The 22,212-nt window shown below is 35.0% G+C and overlaps 1 protein-coding gene across 1 annotated transcript in view; it reads right to left on the bottom strand.

Moving 5' to 3' along the window:
- Positions 1-22,212, bottom strand: part of MDGA2 (MAM domain containing glycosylphosphatidylinositol anchor 2) — an 841,090-nt gene that overhangs the window by 102,952 nt on the left and 715,926 nt on the right. The window contains exon 11 of the mRNA XM_065871677.1: positions 12,391-12,660. Within this exon, the coding sequence (XP_065727749.1) occupies positions 12,391-12,660 (270 nt within the window). The remainder of the gene's footprint in view (positions 1-12,390; positions 12,661-22,212) is intronic.

Genomic DNA, 22,212 nt, shown 5'->3' with positions numbered 1-22,212 from the left:
CCACCTTCAGCCCCAGCCAAAGAATATAATTTCTATTACTAAAGATTAGCTTTGCGTGTTCAGGAAATTCATATAAATGGAATCATAAAGTATGCACTTTCTGTGGCTAGTTGTGTTTATTCAATATAATTGTTTTTGAAATCCATCCATTCATGTATTGTATCAGTAGTTCTCTCCACTTCTATGACTGAGTAAAATTCCACTGCATGAGTAGATTAGATCACAAGTTGTTTATTCAGCCACCTGTTGATGAATATTTGGGTTGTTTCTAGTCAGACACTATTACAAATAAAGTTGCTATTAAAGTTTGTGTATAAATCTCTGTATAGATATACATTTTCATTTCTGTTGAATAATCATCTAGGAGTGGAATTGCTGGATCATTTGGTAAGTAAATATTTAAGTTTTTGAGAGACTTACAAGCCATTTTCAAAACAGAAATCCCATTCTACACTCCCAGCAAGAATGTGTGATAATTTCAGTGACTATATATCCTCACCTACATTTGCTGTTGTCAGCCTTTTTAACTTTTGTCATGATAATGTGTGTGTAGTTCTAACTCGTTGTGTTTTAAATTTCATTTCTCTGATAACAAAGGACGGCTACCAGTTTTAATATAAATACTGGTCAATTGTATGCTATTTTGTGCAATATATATTCAAGTCTCTTACCAATTTTATTTGGACCATTTGTCTTATTATTGAATTTTAAGAATTATATACTCTGGATACAAACACTTTGTCACAAACATGTATTTCAAATTCTTTTTCCAGCCTGTGGCTTGCTTTTTCCTTTTTCCCTTTTTTTTTTTTTTTTTTGTTTCTTTAGACCAATAATTTAAAAAAAAAAATTTTACTGGAGTGTAGTTGATTTACAATGTTGTATTAGTTTCAGGTGTACAGCAAAGTGAATCAGTGATACACATACATATATCCACTCTGTTTAAGATTTTTTTCCCACATAGGTCATTAGAGTATTGAGTTCCCTATGCTATACAGTAGTACATATATACAGTAGAATATTACTCAGCCATACAAAAGGACAAAATAATGCTATTTGCAGCAACATGGATAGACCTAGAGATTGTCATACTGAGTGAAGTAAGTCAGATAGAGAAAGACAAATGTCATATGATATTGCTTACATGTGGAAGCTTTTTCCTTTTTTAATGAGGTCTTTTGAGGAGCAGGAAGACTGCAGTTTTAATTATGCTTGTATTATTATTATTTGTATTAGTTTTAAATGACTGGTGATTTTTGGGGTTTACTTTCTATTCCAAATTTGCCTAGATTTTCTCCTGAGTTTTCTCCTAGAATTTTACAATTTTAGTTTTTTATATTTACATCTACAATCAATTTTAAATTAATCTTGTGGTTAATGTGAGGTATTATTTAAGGTTTATTTTTTTAATATGAATATCCAGTTGTTCTAGCACAATTTATTCAGAAGACTATCATTTCTTAATGGATTATGCTGGTGACTTTGAAAAACTCATTTGACCATATGGGTATCATCTCTGTGACCTTAGAGGTCTATTCCTGGATCTTTTATCCTGTTTCAATGAACCATGTGTTTATATTTATACAAAAACCACACTATCTTGATTACTGTGACTTTACAGTAAGACTTGGAACAGGGTAGTGTGAGTCCTCCAACTTTGTTCTTTTTCCCCTTGCACATAGGTCTAGCTATTGTTAAGCCTTAGCTTTCCAAATAAAATCTAGAGTCAGATCTTCAATTTCTATAGAAACAAAACTAAAAACAACCATGCTGGGTATTTTGTTGGGATTGCAGTGAATCTGTAGATCAATTCGGAGACAATAAGTATGAAACCAATATTGATTCTTCCAAAATACGAACTTGGTATATTTCTCTATTTATTTTGGTTCATATCCCTCAGCAATTTTTTAATGTTTTTCAGTGTACGTCTTGTGCATATTTTATCAAATTTAGTTACACTTTGATCTGGAAATGGTATTTTTTACCCTTCAGTTTCAAATTTTTGTAGCTATTATACAGAAATATGATTGATTTTACATACTAATTTCATACCCTATGCTCTTGCTAAATTATCTTAATTCAAGTATATTTTCTCATATATACTTTAGCATTGTCTTCAAAAACAACGACATAATCTGTGACTAGAAATAATTTTGTTTCTTTCTTTCTGATATTTATGCATGTTATTTACTTTCCTTGTGTTATTGTAGTGGTAAGGACCTGCAGTACAATATTTGTGACTAATGAGAGTGGGTATTTTTGCTTTGCTCCCAATTTTAGAAGGAAAATGTTTGATCAGCACATTATCTTGGTGAGTATTCCATGTGCACATGTAACAATATGTAGTTTACAACTTTGGGTATGATAATCTACAAATATCAATTAATTTAGTTTGCTTGTAGTATGGTTCAGACCTTCTAAAACATTAGTGATTTTCTGGGTACATATTCTATAAATTATTCATAGATGGATGTTAAAACCTAGTGTAATTATGAGTAGATTATTCCTCCTGGCACTTCTTTATGAATTTTGAAGCTCTATTATTAGGTGCACACATATTTATATCTGTATAACCTTCCCTGTAAATTCCTCTTTTACTATTATTAAACGTCCCTCTTTAACTCTTACAATTTTGTCTTGAAGTCTATTTTGTCTAGCAATAATATAGTCATGTCAGCTTTCTTATGTGCTCTTTGCATGTTATGTATTGCTCCATCCTGTCCTTTCAGCTTCTTTGTGTCTTTGTATTTAACATGTGTTTCTTGTAGATTGCAGTGTCTATCTTGTAGATAGCTTGCTTTTTGTTGTTTTTCTAAAAATCCAGTCCAGGGCTTCCCTGGTGGTGCAGTGGTTGAGAGTCTGCCTGCCAATGCAGGGGACACAGGTTCGTGCCCCGGTCCAGGAAGAACCCACATGCAGCAGAGCGGCTAGGCCCATGAACCATGGCCGCTGAGCCTGCGCGTCTGGAGCCTGTGCTCAGCAACGGGAGAGGCCACAAAAGTGAGAGGCCCACGTACTGCAAAAAAAAAAAAAAAAAAAAAAAAATCCAGTCCAATGATTTCTGACAACTGAAGTGTTAAGTTCATTTACATTTCATGTCATTATTAATATAATTGGGTTAAAGTCTATCATCTTGCTCATTGTTTTCATTGTCCCTTCAGTGTTTTTGTTGTTGTTGTTCACTTGTTATCTTTTCCTCTGATATTTCGAGTAAATTCGAATGTATTTTAGCTTCTTCAATGCACCACTTTTTTTTTTTGATATTTATTTAAGCATCTTTATTGGAGTATACTTGCTTTACAGTGGTGTGTTAGTTTCTGCTTTATAACAAAGTGAATCAGCTATACAAATATAGATATCCCCAGATCTCTTCCCTCTTGTGTCTTCCTCTCTCCCACCCTCCATATCCCACCCCTCTAGGCAGTCACAAAGCACTGAGCTGATCTCCCTGTGCTATGTGGCTGCTTCCCACTAGCTATCTATTTTACATTTGGTAGTATATATAAGTCCATGCCACTCTCTCACTTTGTCCCAGCTTACCCTTCCCGCTCCCCATGTCCTCAAGTCCATTCTCTAGTAGGTCTGTGTCATTATACCCAACCTGCCCCTAGGTTCTTCATAACCAGTTTTTTTTTTTTAGATTCCATATACATGTGTTAGGATACGGTATTTGTTTTTCTCTTTCTGACTTACTTCACTGTGTATGACAGACTCTAGGTCCATCCACCTCACTACAAATAACTCAATTTTGTTTCTTTTTATGGCTGAGTAATATTCCATTGTATATATGTGCCACATCTTCTTTATCCATTCATCTGTCAATGGACACTTAGGTTGTTTCCATGTCCTGGCGATTGTAAATAGTGCTGCCATCATCCAAAAATCCACAAACAATAAATGCTGGAGAGGGTGTGGAGAAGAGGGAATCCTCTTGCACTGTTGGTGGGAATGTAAATTGATACAGCCACTATGGAGAACAGTATGGGGGTTCCTTAAAAAACTAAAAATAGAACTACCATACGACCCAGCAATCCCACTACTGGGCATATACCCTGAGAAAACCATAATTCAAAAAGAGACATGTACCACAATGTTCATTGCAGCAATGCACCACTTTTTAAAAAAACTTTTTAGAAGTTTCTGTATGGCCAAAACTATGCAACTTTAACTTATTCTATTTAGAGTCAATATTGTGTCACTTAATATATCACACTTCACATTTCATGCTTCTCTGAGGTCCCTATTTGCTTCTCAGTTCCTACTTCACAAATGTTATAAATTTAGAAAAATACAACTCAAATTAATCCCATCATTTGTGTTATTGCTGTAACATTTTGGTTCGTGATATGTTATAAACCCTAACATATAATGTTATTATTTTTGCTTCAAACCAAGGATTGAGAGACTTTTCCTCAAAGGGCTAGATGTAAATATTGGGTTGGCCCAAAAGTTCGTTTGGGTTTTTCAGTAACATCTTATGGAAAAATCTGAATGAACTTTTGGGTCAACCCAATATTTTAGGTTTATGAGCCATATGGTTGCTGTTACAACTACTCACCTCTCCTGTTGTAGCATGAATGGAGCCATAAACAATACATAAGCAAGTGAAGAAAGCTATGTTGCAATTAACCTTTATCTATAAAAACTGTTGGCTGGTCCCCAAGCTGTAATTTGCTGACCATTGTTTGTACAGCTGTTTATTAGGGAAATTATAAAAAAATTTATCTTTACCCACCTATTTACTGGATCTGATCATCTTCATTCCATTTTTTCCCCATGTTTATTGAGGTATAATTGGTATACAAAAAAAGTGAATATAATTAATATAATACAATTTGGTAAATTTAGACATACGTATACCTCCCTGTTACTATCACCACAATCTAGGTAATAAATATATCCATCACCTCCAAAAGTTTCTTTGTGTTCATGTGTGGGTGTGTAGGTGTGTATGTTAAGAGCCCAGAAATAAACTCACTCATATATGGTCAACTGATCTTCTTCAAAGGTACCGAGAATATACAACGGAGAAAGGATAGTCTCTTTAAAAAATGATGTTGAAAAAACTAGATATCCACATTTAAGACAATGAAATTCGACACGTGTCTTTTACCATACACAAAATTTAACTCATAATGGGTTAAAGATTTGAATATAAGAGCTGAAAACAAAACTCACAGAAGAAAACATAGGAGAAAAGATTCTTTATTTCTTTATGTAGATCCTGGTTTCCACTGATAACTTTTCCCTTCAATATGAAGAATATGTTTTGGCATATTTTGTAGTACAGTTTTACTGACTACTAATTCTCCAGCTTTCATTTTCCAGAAAAATATATTTGTTTGACCCTATTTTAAAGCACATTTTCACTGGAAATAAAATTATTAACTGACAGTATTTTAAAGATGCTTAAAGATTTAAAGATGTGTCATTGTCTTCTAGCTCACATTGCTTCTAATGAGAAGGTAACTGTCATGCATATCATCACAATATCATTTTTATTCTGGCTGCTTTGAAAACTTTCTGTCTTTGGTTTTCTGCAATTGGATTATGATGTGCCTAGGTGTGGTTTTATTTGTATTTTTTCTTGGTTTGTGTTCCATTTTATGATTGGATCTGTGGGTTTGAAAAACTTTTTTTTCTTTTTTGGTCCCATTCTCATTCTTTTCTAGAACGTCTGGAAATTCAATTGCAATTATTTTAGGCCATTTTTCATTATCCTCCAGGTCCTTAGGTCTATTTTCTTTAGTCTTCAATCTTTTTTCTATCTAGCAGATTGTCTCAGCTCTTTCAATTTGTCTTCAATTTCACTGACCCTTCTACCTTTTCCAATATGTTGTTCATTCCATTGAGGTAATTTTTTCATTCCAGTTATTATACCGTTTTAGTTATAGTATTTGCATTTGGTTATTTTTTAAAGGATTTTTTCCCGCTGCTGAAATTCTTATGCATTTGCTCAAAAATGCATTTATCTTTAAATCTTTGAACATATTTTCCTTTAATACTTTGAAATTATTATAATAGCTAGGCTGTGTTATATCCAACATCTGGGCCATCTCAGGGTTAGTTTTTAAAAGACCACTGTTATTCTCTCTTTTTTTTAGTTTATTTTTTAAATTTATATTATTTATTTTTGCCTGCATTAGGTATTTTTTGTTGCACATGGGCTTTCTCTAGTTGCAGTGAGCAGGGGTTACTCTTCGTTGCAGTGCATGGGCTTCTCATTTCGGTGGCTTCTCTTTTTGTGGAACATGGGCTCTAGGCTTATGGGCTTCAGTAGTTGTGGCACACGAGCTCAGTAATTGTGGCTCTCGGGCTCTAGAGCGCAGGCTCAGTAGTTGTGGTGCGTGGGCTTAGCTGCTCTGCGGCACGTGGGATCTTCCCAGACCAGGGCTTGAACCCATGTCCCCTGCATTGGCAGGAGGATTCTTAACCACTGCACCACCAGGGAAGTCCCATGACCACTGTTATTCTTGACTAAGGGTAACACTTTCCTATTTTCCTTGCATGTCAGGTAATTTTTATTATTTATTGAGCATTATTAGTAATTATCACTACATTATTACATTGTAATGTATAATACATATTATATAATATATTATAGATAACTGGACTATGCTCTCTTCCTCTAAAGAGTGTCGATGTTTATTCTAGTAGGTAATTCAGCTACCTGCTCATCACCTCAAATTTTTGTATTCTGCCTTTTTACATTTTATCACGGTGAGATGTATGGAGAACATAGAGACTTGCTCTTACAAATTGGTGGAACTCTACTTCCAAATTCTACCTCCCCATGAATCTTATCAGGGCTTGGTGTTAGCCTTTGTTTGGGAGTATCTAGAATAAGTCTTTATTTTCAAGCAAGGCCCTGACTCCTAAGGCTTAATCATTCTGATATCTCAGCAGGATGTTCGGAATTTTAAGAAGGTATATCCTACTTTGCTAAGCTGAAAATTCTAGCTTTCTCCATCACTGCTTGAACTCTACTGTCACTTTTCTGCTCTGAACCTGATATAGAAGAGTGCGCTAAGCCTCAACAGTTTCACCTTATCTATGCATCCCAAGTCTTCAGGTAAGGACTAGGATGGAATCAACACAAACTCCTATAAGCCTTCCTCTAATCAGCCCTTTCTGTTCCATCTCTAAAATATTGTATAAATTAGATTCAATATTAAAGTAAATATTTTGGTAAAATTTTTGCTAAGTGATAGTATTAACTTCCTTAATTAATATTTACATTTTTATTTCTACTTTTTTAGGTTCAGCATGGACTCATCTACATTTTATCTAGCTTAATTATCCAAAAATTCCTTTAGAACCACTAATAAAAGAGTTACTGAGGTGTGTCAAAAAGAGCTTGAATTTACAGTCAGAAGATACACATTTTACTTTTGGTTTCCTTAGCCTCTATTAGCTTATCTTTCATACAAGGGTGATATTGCTTCTTTTACACACATAGCAGAATTGTTTGAATGAAAAGAATACAAGTGGAATCACTTCGTACACCATAGAATACATCAAGAGTTGTTAGGACATATAATGCATTTTCTGCTCTATAGTTTTAACATAACTGTAATTCATAACGCTGGCTGAAACACTGGGATCCATTAGTCTACCTGTTATCATCATAAGTAAAATTCTAATAAATTTAACAGAATTTTGGCTCTGAAAAATATTTGACATTGAAATTTTTTGCCGGGAATTTTTTTTTTTTTTTTTGCGGTACGCAGGCCTCTCACTGTTGTGGCCTCTCACATTGCGGAGCACAGGCTCCGGAAGCGCAGGCTCAGCGGCCATGGCTCACGGGCCTAGCCGCTCCGCGGCATGTGGGATCTTCCCAGACTGGGGCATGAACCCGTGTCCCCTGCATCGGCAGGTGGACTCCCAACCACCGTGCCACCAGGGAAGCCCTATCACAGGGAATTTTAATTAGATATTTTTCAATTAGTTCATTTGCTCTTACTTCTGATAGTTCTAATGATTTTTCTACAGTGTTATGCTGTTCATGTTTAGACATTCATAACAAACAAGTATCCAGCTGAATAGCACAAACGTATGCATTACCAGAGAATAAAATACATTTTCTGTCTGGTTACTACATAACTCAATCTGATTTTAGAAAACAAGAATAAAACATTGTGATTTGGAGTCAAATTTGACTTGGTTGTTATTTCATCCTTTTCATTCTTTAGAACTAAGTAATGCTAGAGTAATCCAACAGCCTGTCTTAGGCATATCACAGTTCTCAGTCATCCTCAATTTCTTTACATTCACTGAGTGATAGCATGTGCTCCCTTTCATAAAAATGTCTCACTCTTGCTTTATTTGTTCTCTAGGATCTGTCTAATTTTGGTTATGTGTCTGATCTGCTGGTGCTGAATATGGAGAAAAGAGTAGTTCCAAAATGTCAATCTGAATGTTGTAATATATCAAAAGAAAAGTAGAGGATGCACAATCCCAGTACAAATACTTCCAAATTAGAGGTGAAAGCAACAGTCACAGGCAAATTTTTGTTTGTAAAACCCTATTTGCCATGTTTATTGAAAGGGATTAAACTATGAGGAATTTCTTTAACTATTGCCATAGATAAAACAGTTTCATATGTAGGTTGTATTTAAAAGTACTCCTAGCAGCAGGTGATGTTGATACATGTGGCAGACTGAACCTAAGGTGACTCCAATGATTTCTACCTCTGTTATTAATGTCTTTGTGTATAATTCTCTCCCATGGAGGGTGGGAAAAAACTGTGATGAGATGTTCCTTCAGTAATTAGGTTATGTTATATAAGATTCCATCTTAACAGACTAGAGCTAGAGATTCTTCCTCATGGCTTGATGAATTAAGCAGCCACGTTGGAAAAGCACATGTGACAAGGAATTACAGGTGATCTCTAGGACCTGCAGAAATATTCTAAGACATGAGAGTGGCCTTCAGCCCAAAACCAGCAAAATGCTAGGGCCCTCTATCATGCAACCATAAGGACATTAAATCTTTCACTAACCTTACATGATCCAGGATAAGCTCCTTCTCTCAAAATCCTTAACTTAATCATGTATTGCCACATAAAGTGATATTCACAGGGTTTGGGGATTAGGACATGGATTTACCTTCTTGGGGGATACTATTCAGCCCACTACATATTTTCAACTTGAACTACTCTTTCACCCTCATTCTTTTCCCATTAAAAAATAATTTTCAGTAAGATTACTTCCATTTAATCATTCACTCTTGGCCATCCTCTATCTATTCCATTATCCCAGATTTACTGGTTTTCTTTTCTGGATCAAGCTGTGTGCTAGGATCTAACCTAGCATGTTATTCACTTGTATCTGTAATGTAATGAATGTGCCTAGATGTTTTGAAGTCTTTAAAAACATTTTTTCCAAATGTTAATTTGGAACATTTGAACCTGTGATAAACTGAAATCCATGCTCCAGTTGAGTAATCTGTTAAACAGTACGAAAGTATTTATTAATATAGAAATACTTCTTTCTATGTATTTATACATATATACTTGGAATTGCACATTTACAAGTGGACTTATAATAAATTAATATGTCACATTTATTTATAGAACTTGTAAAAATTCTCTCCCACAGAAAAATATGATAAATGGTGTTTGGGTTCCTGCCATAGTTCAAAAAGGTTTAAAACACAAAAAAACTAGGCTTAACTTCACTATAACAATACTAGTAAATAAGATAAATGAAAGTACACAGTATTTTTTAGTATTATAGCTAATATTCTCTAATATGGACAGTGCACAACAAGCTAGGTTGGTCACTCTTCCCAAAATACCTTTGCTTACTATCTTCTTTTCCTTTCCAGGAAAATATTCTCACAGCCCCTCTGACTTCTTGGTAAACACAACCCCACTCTCCTACCCCCAAACACCCACACACATTGTATACTCATGATATAAATGAAGAAAACATGTCCGAACTTTTGAGCTTTCCTGGGAGCTATAATACATACAGACTTGAGGGCTGCCATTGCCTTTTAGTTCAATTCTGTACGTTTTGATGTGCAGTCAGATCAAGTCCACTTGCAGGACATTTAGGACAAGCAAGTGGAAGAGTTTAAATTCTTAAATTTGGTACAATAGTTATAACTTTGAAAATTTAAATGTTTCTTAGTTAATTTGGGCCTCAAGGGAAAAGAATTGTCTTCAAAGATCTGCTTTGTGGGTAAAGAACATATGCATAATAAATATATGAATCCTTGCATATATTATATTCTCTAGTTCTCTTCTGCATAGTTTCAAAGAGTTTTGAATTATGGGAAATTGATAAGGATTACTACTAATTCTGGTATGTTTTAGTAGAAAAGTAAATAGCCTTTCAAAGCTTCTTCCAGATGTCTGATTATATGGAATCATTGATTTCCTTATATATTTTCCTGAATTATACTGTATTTGGAATTCAATCATTTCTTTTTCTCTTCTTCAAAACTTTACTAGGGGCTTCCCTGGTGGTGCAGTGGTTGAGAATCCGCCTGCCAATGCAGGGGACACGGGTTTGTGCCCCTGTCCGGGAGGATCCCATGGGCCGCGGAGCGGCTGGGCCCGTGAGCCATGGCCGCTGGGCCTGCGCGTCCGGAGCCTGTGCTCCACAACGGGAGAGGTCACAACAGTGAGAGGCCCGCGTACCGCAAAAAAAAAAAACAAAAAAAAACTTTATTAGATTTTATGTGGAGATCTTGAAACAATGAGGTTGACCTGGAGATTGAAAAATGCACACTGGAAACAAATTAATGCACGGGGCTGTTTCCTCTCCCCCTATGGGGCAACCACAACAGGTTTATTCCTTCCTGCAACTACTGAAATCTACTTTCTGCACCCCATGGATCTGGAATGGGAGAATGGAGCTAGTGTTTATTCTGGTCTCAGCTTGTCTTCTAGTTCAAAAAATAGGATTTGGATCATATAATAGAGAACAAATGAAAATCTTGCAGAGGCAGCATGGTCTAAACCAGTCAAAGTTAGAAAACAGTGTCACCAGAGAAAATCAGAATGGGTATAAAGCCAAAAAGATTGAAGAAAGAGGTTTAGTTAATTTTATGGAGTATTTTTATTTTGGAGGGTTAATGAAAGAAAGTAAAGTGCTACATTTGTACCAATATGTGAAAAACAATTGCCTTTGAAGGATTCTTATTGCTTGGGATAATAACATATAAATAAGGAATGAAAGTATATCATGCCATTTAAATTATCCCATAGAGTAATAGAGTACATTCTCTTACCCTTGTAAATATTCCTAGGAAGAGAAATTAAATCACCATGTAAGTAATTGTCCTAGGGGTTTTTAATTTCATTTTAATAGTTCATTTTAAGTATCAAAGTAGAAAAACCTTAAGTTCAACTGAATGTTAATAAAAGGGATTGCAAAACCAAGAGGTGGCAAGATACAGCAGAGAGGATGTCTTCATATTCTTTGGTTAGTCAATTGTATTTTATCCACCTAATATCCCATTTCAGGAAGCAAAAATGTCTCAAGGCAACCCATATTAGAGAGTTCTCTTATGAGTAAGAACTTATTAATAAGAATTTATATTACCAATGAACAAGATTTAATTAATTCTGAAACATTTTAATCATGATTTTTATGATTGCTTTCCAGATAACATACAATGTCCAGTTTCTTCTTTTAGTAGCATAAACACTATAACCGTTTCAACTAATTTTATCTAGAACAAAATAATAATGAAAAGGAGTATATCCTTTTAATGTATGCCTAAACCCAAGCTCAAAAATTATACAGATTTACTTTAGATTACCAAAATAATTTAAATAAACATGTATAATTTAATACAGATTTCATATTTCCTTAAATACATTAAAAGATAATGATATCAAAAATGATAATTCTCTCTAATTCATTATATACCAGATACAACTATATTGATTTCCCTTTGAATATCTGTGGTCCTATGGTAAGCCAGGGACAAAATGAAGATTCACCATACATTAAGAGGTAATAAATAAATAAACAAGAAAAAGAAAGAAATCACTCTCTACTATTAAAACCAGAACAGGTATTGGATTGTAAGGGATTTAAAACTTGCAAAAGAAAACATGTATTAATATTTGCAATTTGATCTAAATAAAGCTAGCTAAGGTTTGTCACTTTATTACTGAAACACTCAACATAACCAACCTCATCACCAACTCTATTTGAATTCACATAAACTTCTAATTTTATAGGCACATTAACTATCTTAACTACTAAAATAGACTTTCCTTGAAAATAAATGAGTAGAAGCTCTAAATATGAACAGTCAAGCTGTTCATGGTATGCTCCATGGATCTGCAAAATGCTTTCATTCTTATATTGACATAAGCCTAAGCTCCCAAGATCTAAAAAAAAAAATGCAAAATATTCAGCATCTTACCTGTAACAAGAAAGCTGCATCTCCCTGCTCCAGCTTCATTTATGATGCTACAATTATAAACCCCATAGTTTTCGTTGGAAAGACTCTTCACCGGGTACTCTGTGTATTCTTGAGAGTCAAATTGACCCGTCCGTAATAATTTGTTTCCCAAGCGCCACTCATAGGTCAGCACCCGTATTGGATAGGCTCTCAGGACCCTGCAGCTCATAGTGACACTGCGGTCTTGTCCTTGCCGGATTTCCAGAAATGCTGGTTCCACAGCAGGAGGATCTGTAGAAAAGAGATATTAAAACAGATAAAATATGTGGTTTGCAATAAGCCAGGGGCTACTCTTACTGTGAGAAGCTATTTTCAAGAATACATCTAGCAACAGGGAAGGAATATTAAGAGGTGGGTGGAGAACATATTTAGACCTGGGAATTTCAGCTTGGGTAGGGAAATGTGATTCCTGAGTGTGGGCAATGAATAAGACTCATTGCTTTAAAAAAAGCATTTGCAGGTGAAACTAAGCAGAGTTTATTTTTTCTTTCTAGTTGCTTCCCAGAAAAAAATGTCGTAAGTATGTTTGGTTTATACTGTTAGCAAGCAAATGATGTTCTGAAGCAGACGAAGCCATTGGTTCAAGTCAGTGAATTCTAATTATTCCATATGAGGCTCAGTCCTTGGGCTTCTGGATATCAATTATTTAATAAAATGGGTAACACAAGTATATAAATTTATTTTCTAAATTATTCAGTCAGAAAGAATTTGACTGCAAGTCATAATATTCATGCGTAAACCTTAAACAAACTTTGCAAATTATACCACAGGTGGATATGGATTTCAGCCCACTGCAATGGCTCATTTATTTGGCTTAATTGTAAGTTTTTTTCCCATACAATCAAAACTTGCTACGTTAGGTACCTAATCTTTTTGTTTTTGATGGGAAGATTTCCAAAAGGTGTTACACATTTCTCTCATTAGGGTATGCAAAATACAGGCCTTTTCTTAATGATGACTCCCAACTGTCATAATAAATAACAATTATTTCCTGGGCTCTAATGACATGGTTCATTTGATCAAGGAAATTGTGTGGGACCCCTCAGGATTTTTTGCGCTCAGGATTGCTCTGGGCAACAATATCACATACTTGACTAGATGTGTATGGCACCCTCTTGAGTTGTGCAGTATAAAAGCTGTACAACTCTACCTGGAAGCCCTTCCTTCAGGATGCTAAAAGGTTTTAGGACTACCACACCAAATGTGCCATCTGATATTCTTTACATGTCATTCCATCTACTTTTTATAATATTGCTCTCCTTTCTCATAGCCAACATATTGACTGACCCTTTTGCTTCTTTCAACAAATATGTTTAAGCTACCATAAGAATTTTAATTTTATTCATAAATTCAATTTTTGAGCCCTCCTTATATAAGTGCTAAGAATAGAAAAAGAAATGAACAAGAAAAAAAATCCTATCTGCATGTAGTTTATGGTCTAACGCAATAGGCAGACATTTAAATAGCTAATTTAAAAAACTGAGTACAAAAAACAATTCTAGGGTAGAAAGTGAAGAAGTGAATAACACTATGAGGATTGACCAGGCAAGGAATGTGATACTTGAATTGTATCTCCCAGGATATATAGGAAATGGTCAAGTGGGTGAATAGTAAGAGAGGACATACCAGGTAGAGGGGTAAGTAGGTGCAAAGGTAAGGAGGAGACAGGGAGAACAGGGTGTTTAGGGAAGTATAAGTGAATAGCATAACTGATGCATAAAAGGTGCACGAAGGCTTGGGAAGAAATAAAGATGAAAAGAAAAGCAGAGGCTCTATCAAGGATCCTTGAATGTCATGTTATGGAGTTTGAATTTTATCCTGTTGGTACTGAGGGTCTTTAAAAAATTTTTAAATAAAGCCTTTATATGATTAAACCAATCTTTTAGAAGGCATACTGTGGCAGATAGGAGGAGCATGAACCTCAAAGAAAGGAAACTCAAAGAGAAGACCTGAACTAAGGCAATGTCATGGGACCATAAATGATGCCTTAGACAAGAGGGGGATGAGTGATGAAGACAGGGAAGAAAGGAGGGGTAGTTTGGAGTTTGGTGGACATGTTGAATTTGTGCTCCCAAGTACTTCTTTATTTCCAAACATATGGTTATGTTTTATTTTTTCTTTGTTCTGATTTTGTGCTTAACTGAATCATATTCAGAGAAAACAATTCGTATATATTAAATCAACTGAAATTTGTTAAAACTTGTTTTATCTCCCAGAGTATGATCGATTTTTATCCTGTTTGTGCTTGCAAAGAAGGAGTAGTCTGTAGTTTGGGGATGTGATGTGGATCTATTGGGTTAAGTCTGATAACTGTGTTGTCCATATCATTTATATAGTTGTTAGGGTGTTTTTTTTTGCCCCATTTATTCTACTTGGATTAACTTAGAAGAAAGTGTTGAACTCTTCTAAAAGGGTAGTAGCTTTTAAAAATTTTCTTCTTGTAGTCCTGTCTCCTTTTTGCTCTACATATATTGAGGCAATTCTATTCATTACATACAAATTTAAATCGGCTTTATGTTATTGATGATTTGAAACTTTTATCTTTGTGAATTATCTCCTTTATTAATGTTTTAATATTTAAAACTCTATTTTGTCTCATATTAATATAGTTACCTTGGCTTTCATTTAGTTAATATTTACATGTTATGTCTTTTCCATCCCTTTATACTTTCAGTAACCTTATATTTTACTAGCACCTCTTTTAAACAGCACACTGTTATATTCTATTTTTTCAAAAAAGTCAGACAATCTTTTTCTTTTACCCAGAGTACTTAGCACTTTAATCACTTCAGTTTAATATATTGATATATTTGCGTACAAGTGTTTCCTGTTATTTTATTCTTTCTGTTTGCTTTGTGATCTTTCTTTCTTTGTTTTCTTTGTATTAATGGATTATATCATTATTCTAACCCTTTTCCTGCTACTAGTTGGGAACTTAACTGCTTTGTTTCTATTATTTTATTGATTGTCTTAAAGCATGCAACATGCCTACTTAAGTTATCCCAAAACATCAATTAATACCTTTACCATCCTCTTAGACAAAATAAGAATCTTAGAACACTTTGTTTCTTTTATTCCTGTTCTGACATATGTTATTGAGTCATGAACTTTAATTCCCTCATTTTTTTAAAATTTATTGGACAATATCATACTTTATACTTGCACTATTTTTTAAATTACCCAGATATATGTTAGCTTATTTGCCCTTAATTCCTTCTTTCATCACAGACCTACCAAATCTGTGAACACTTTCCTTTCCCCTAAAGTATATCATATTGAATTAAATTTAGTACACTTTATGATGTTGATTTTCAAAAAATATATATTTTGCCTCATTCTTTTTTTTTTTTTAACATCTGCAGTGTAGTATAATTGCTTTACAATGGTGTGTTAGTTTCTGCTTTATAACAAAGTTAATCAGTTATACATATACATATGTCCCCATATCTCTTCCCTCTTGCATCTCCCTCCCTCCCACCCTCCCTATCCCACCCCTCTAGGTGGTCACAAAGCACCGAACTGATCTCCCTGTGCTATGCGGCTGCTTCCCACTAGCTATCTATTTTACGTTTGGTACTGTATATATGTCCATGCCACTCTCTAACTTTGTCCCAGCTTACCCTTCCCCCTCCCCGTGTCCTCAAGTCCTTTCCCTGGTAGGTCTGTGTGTTACTCCTGTCTTGCCCGTAGGTTCTTCATGACCTTTTTTTTTTTTTAGATTCCATATATATAGGTTACCATACGGTATTTCTTTTTCCCTTTCTGACTGACTTCACCCAGTATGACAGACTCTAGGTCCATCCACCTCACTACAAATAACTCAACTTCGTTCCTTTTTGTGGCTGAGTAATATTCCATTGTATGTATGTGCCACATCTTCTTTATCCATTCATCTGTTGATGGACACTTCGGTTGCTTCCATGTCCTGGCTATTGTAAATAGAGCTGCAATGAACATTGTGGTACATGACTCTTTTTGAATTATGGTTTTCTCAGGGTATATGCCCAGTAGTGGGATTGCTGGGTCGTATGGTAGTTCTAATTTTAGTTTTTTAAGGAACCTCCATACTGTTCTCCATAGTGGCTGTATCAATTTACATTCCCACCAGCAGTGCAAGAGTGTTCCCTTTTCTCCACACTCTCTCCAGCATTTATTGTTTGTAGATTTTTTGATAATGGCCAAACTGACCGGTGTGAGGTGATACCTCATTGTAGTTTTGATTTGCATTTCTCTAATGATTAGTGATGTTGAACATTCTTTCATGTGTTTGTTGGCTATCTTCTTTGGAAAAATGTCTATTTAGATCTTCTGCCCATTTTTGGATTGGGTTGTTTGTTTTTTTGTTATTGAGCTGCATGAGCTGCTTGTAAATTTTGGAGATTAATCCTTTGTCAGTTGCTTCATTTGCACATATTTTCTCCCATTCTGAGGGTTCTCTTTTTGTCTTGTTTATGGTTTCCTTTGCTGTGCAGAAGCTTTTGAGTTTAGTTAGGTCCCATTTGTTTATTTTTGTTTTTATTTCCATTTCTCTAGTAGGTGGGTCAAAAAGGATCTTGCTGTGATTTATGTCATAGAGCATTCTGCCTATGTTTTCCTCTAAGAGTTTTATAGCGTATGGCCTTACATTTAGGTCTTTAATCCATTTTGAGTTTATTTTTGTGTATGGTGTTAGGGAGTGTTCTAATTTCATTCTTTTATATGTAGCTGTGCAGTTTCCCCAGCACCACTTATTGAAGAGGCTGTATTTTCTCCACTGTATATTCTTGCCTCTATCAAAGACAAGGTGACCATATGTGCATGGGTTTATCTCTGGGCTTTTAACCTCATTCTTAAAAGATATTTTCCTTGTACACAGGATTATAGGTTAGCAGTTATTTTCTTTCAGCACAACAGGATATAATTCCATTGTCTTCAGATGGCCATTATTGCTGTAGAAAAGTAAGCTCAAAGTCTCATACTTTGAAGTGAACATCTTTTTTTCCTCCAGCTACTTTCAGAATCTTTTTGCTTTGATGTTCTACAGCTTCAATATAATGTTTCTAGGTATAGATTTCTTTTTACTTATAGTTTGGAATTTGCTGGGCTTCTTAAATCTCTTGATTAAACTTTGGTGTCTGTCATCTAGGAAATTTTTGGAAAATTCTCATCATTAGCTCTTCAAATAAACCTGTATTGTTCTCTTTCTATTCTCAATTGAGAATCCTTTTTATTCTGTTTTCCATGTCTTTTAATCTCTCTTCCAACCATTTCTTGAGGTTTTTGCATGAATAAATTCTCTGAGCTAATTCTTCTTTATCTCTGCTTAATCTTCATTGTGTTATTTACAATAATGTAGTTTTCATTTCTAAATGTGTGTAGTCCTTTGGTATACCTTTTATACCACTGTTTTAATACTTTCCTATTACCTGCAAAGGTAGTAACGCTTGTCTTTAAACAAAGTAATTGTTTTATACCATCTGATATTTCCAATTATAGTATTTTTTTTTTTTTTTCGGTATGTGGGCCTCTCACTCTTGTGGCCTCTCCCATTGTGGAGCAGAGGCTCCGGACGCGCAGGCTCAGCAGCCATGGCTCATGGGCCCAGCCGCTCTGCGGCACGTGGGATCTTCCCGGACCAGGGCACAAACCCATGTCCCCTGCATCAGCAGGTGGACTCTCAACCACTGTGCCACCAGGGAAGCCCCCAATTATAGTATTGACAGGGCTTTTCTGTTGGTTTTCTCTCAGGGTACCTTGTTCCTGTGTATTCTTGGTTAATTTTAACTCTGTGCTACTCACTGTCCTTTAAAATATATTTATGAGGATACTTCATGCCTCAGATGATGGCTTCCTCCTCTAGAGATCTGTGTCCATAGGCAACTCTTGGCATCAATGTCTAGGATCACATTAATCCAAGTTCACTGCTTGAGGTTTTATTTTAATCATGTGGGTCACATGAATTTGAGTTCAAAATCCATATATATAAAAGCTGGTTTGTGATTATAACTTCAAGAATGGTTCCTATATCATCTCCATCCTTCTCATGTCAAAGGCAAGGCTCTTTGCACTCCCTTGAGAGTAAGAATGTGTAGACTGGGTTTACTTCTGCTCTACTCTTACCCTGTGGGTACAGTCCTTTGAGTTCCAACTTCTATTGGTAGACACTTTCCCAGGGAACACCCTAGGTTTGGAGTTCTGCATCCCTTGCGCAGAGATGCCATCAAAAAACTGAAGCTCAAATTTGCCCATGTCAGCAAATGCTCCCAAGGGCAAAAGTAGGCTCACTGTACTATTTTTGTATAAATTTGGCCTGGAATTTTTAAATAAATATTTTAATGCTTTCATAATATTTTAAGAATATTTTCTAGCATTTTCAGTTGTTTGCATTGAAAGGGTTTTGTGGAATATTTTATCTATTTTATGCCCAGAAATGCATGTCTCTGATTGCCAAGCAGAAATATGGATCTAAAGCTCAGAATGGAAGGCTGACTGCAGGCTATAGTTCTGTTGAGATATCTCAGAGAAAGTATAAACAAAGCCATATAAAATGTCAAATTTGAATTTACTCTTGAATATAATCACTTATGGGGTTGGAGGAAAATAAAAGCTCCTAAAGGAAATTAAAAATAAATTAGCAGAGAGATATGTGGATCCAGAAAGTTGTGTTACAAAAATTGAAGGAGTTGTATGCTTCAAAGAACAGGAAGTAATACAATGTGCCAAATGTTAGCAAGGCAGAAGTTAATACTTAAAATATCTACTGTTTTTGACAAGTTTAATATTATTAATGATTATAGTGAAAGCATTTTCTGTGAAGTATTTATAACCTGGGTTACAGATTTTTAGCATATGAAAGGATGGTTAAATAGTAGAGATCAGTAATGAAAACTATTTGTTCAACAATATTGTCTGTGATTAGAAAAGATGGTTATTTCTATTGATTCTACCTTCAAAATATATTGGGAGTTTATACATTTCTCTCAGTCTCCACTATCACCACTATTACCTCTCACATGGACTATTACAAATGTCCTGTGATAGCCTTCTAGCAGGCCAACATGCTTCCTCTTTTGACCTTCTCTCAACCTTCTGAGACTGGCCAGATGTCCTTTTACCAGAGAATCAGCCCTTTTATTCTCCTGTTTAGAATACTTTATTGACTCACCCCTGCTTGTTAACCAGGCCTACAAGGTCCTGAAAGTTCTGGCTCTAGTCATATATCCAGCTATTCTCATCTTGAACATTATGTTTCAGAAACATAGGTTTTCTTCCAGCTTCTGTATGATAAACCCTTTCCGGACAATGGACCTCTGATTTTGTTTTGTCTTTCCTTTACTTTATCCATGGCTCTGTAACTCTCATCTTTTAGATTTTACCTTCAGAAAGCCCATCCTTGACTACCGGTAAGTGAAGTATCTCTCCTACTGTTAATAATATAATGTTAGTTACTATTGTATTTGTCTCCTGTGTAAGTTCCATTATAAAGAAACTTACAACTTCCTAGCCATTGAATCACCCTCTGTATCCATCAAGTACCTAGTATTATAATTAATGACAAATCATTATTGATTGAATAAATGAATGCTGAAATGAATGAATGAATGATGTAAAAGAGCAAAGATGTCCATAGTATCTTCAATATTCTCCACATCAAGACCTGGATTCTATATTCACTTTGTTAAATATGGATGGGCTCTGTGATTACTTTGACCAATAGCATATAGCAGAAATGATGCTGTGCTGATTTCTGGGTCCAGGCCACAGAAGACAGGGAATTTCACTTTCTATTTTTTGAAATACTCACTCTGAGAGTCCTGACCCATGTAATAAGTCCAACTACTTTGCTAAAGAGATGAGGTGAAGGGGTCCTGCGATTACATAACGGAGAGGGCAGAGTTAAGCCCAGCCTTCCAGCCATCCCCAGGTTTCAGGGGATGCGAAGCTATCTTGGACCTTCCAGACCAGCCCAGCCACCCACAAAGTACCACCAAGTGATCCAGAATACCACAATCCATATGAAGCAAAAGAATAGCCTCCTCAAGTTATTGATTCACTAGAGATTAGATAACTAGATTTAGTAAGATGTGATATTTTTTGAGCTCCTAGGTAATATAGCAGTTTTTAACACAGTAATAGATAACTTACACAGATGCTTTTTAGCCTTGAAAATCCAGCAGTTTGATATTCTATGTGAAGACTTAGCAGAGTGAGGCCTAAGGACAAGGGGACAGGGTAGTTGAGGAGACACAGTGTAAGCAACAGACCATGGGATCCAAACTGGCTCTGGAAAGGAATTAGCTCAGACGGAAACTAATGGGGGAAGATAATCAATGGGTTGGATTACTAGGACAACTAGAAAACTTGAAAAGCAAATACACTGAAAACAACGGAGTCAGGAAGCAAAAACCTTGTAGTCAATAAATAGAATTTTGCCGCAATTTAATACTTCAGTGAGAGAAATTTAGAGTGATTACAAGATCAGAGATATGGCCATTGAAACAAAATGCTAAAGTGGAGTAGAGATTAAGGATACTAGAGTCAAATGAAAATAAATTAAGAGAATATACAATTACTTTCAAATTATATTTGCATTTGTCTAGCAAAACAAAGTATTTGCAACTACTTATCTTCCTTCTTAACTTCTTTTTAAATGGCAAAGAATATAAATGTAATTAATTATACCTAACAGGGATATATCTTAAAATACATATTTACTTTTTCTATGAATGATTTTCTATGAGAATTCTTTGAATGTATCTCACCTATTAGGTTATTTCAAGTAATGGATTTTTTAGACCCTCATTATATATGAATGTGTCATTCATCCAAACCTAGAAGATTTAGCCCTGTAAAGACATCTGACAGTGCTGGGTTAAAACTTTTCAAGCACAGTGTGTTTTCATACATTCAATAGAATCTGAATTGGAAAGCATCCCTAAATGAAGGTAATCCTTACTGCAATTTAAAATACTGCCCAAACTACTTGGATTCCAAGGTGTTTCCTTAACCTCAAAAAAGCAAGATAATGTAAAACTGAGAATATTCATTATAGTTCAATCAGGTCTGCCTATGGAAAACTTCTGTGATAATAAGGTTTACTTTAAGCTCACTGGCTATTAATGAGCTCAGCATCTCATTCTTTGGAATATCCAGTGAGGATAACCTGTGCAGTTATGATTAAATGGTGCAATATGAAGTCTTTGAATATGATGAAAGAAAGCTTCAGGTGTCAAAAAAGTTAAAGTTCACTATTCTGACAGAACAAGTTTTTCATGGTATAAGAGTTAATCAGTACGTTCTATTACGAAATAATCTTAAGAAACTAAAATAAATAAAATATCGTGAGAAAAAAGTCCACTTAGACATGAAATACTTAAAAGTAGGACTGCTTAGGAGAATAAATAGGTGCCTGAGTTTTGTTCAATTACATAAAATGATTCTAAACATACATCATTACATTTTACTGAATGGATTCACGTACGTTAAAAATCTCTGGTTGAAAAGTTTGTCAAAATATCTCCCTACAAATATAATGGAGGATGATGGTAATAAAAATAATAATTATATTGGTTGATACTGAATATTTACTAAGTGCTAGGTATTGTGTTAAAATCTTCACACAGTTTATCTTTTTTTTTCTTTACATCTTTATTGGAGTATAATTGCTTTACAATGGTGTGTTAGTTTCTGCTTTATAACAAAGTGAATCAGTTATACATATACATATGTTCCCATATCTCTTCCCTCTTGCGTCTCCCTCCTTCCCACCCTCCCTATCCCACCTCTCCAGGCGGTCACAAAGCA

Source organism: Phocoena phocoena, chromosome 2 (assembly GCF_963924675.1).
Source record: "Phocoena phocoena chromosome 2, mPhoPho1.1, whole genome shotgun sequence".
Lineage (NCBI taxonomy): Eukaryota > Metazoa > Chordata > Mammalia > Artiodactyla > Phocoenidae > Phocoena > Phocoena phocoena.
Note: the sequence above shows the minus strand (reverse complement) of the source record. Positions and strands in the feature narration are given on the sequence as shown.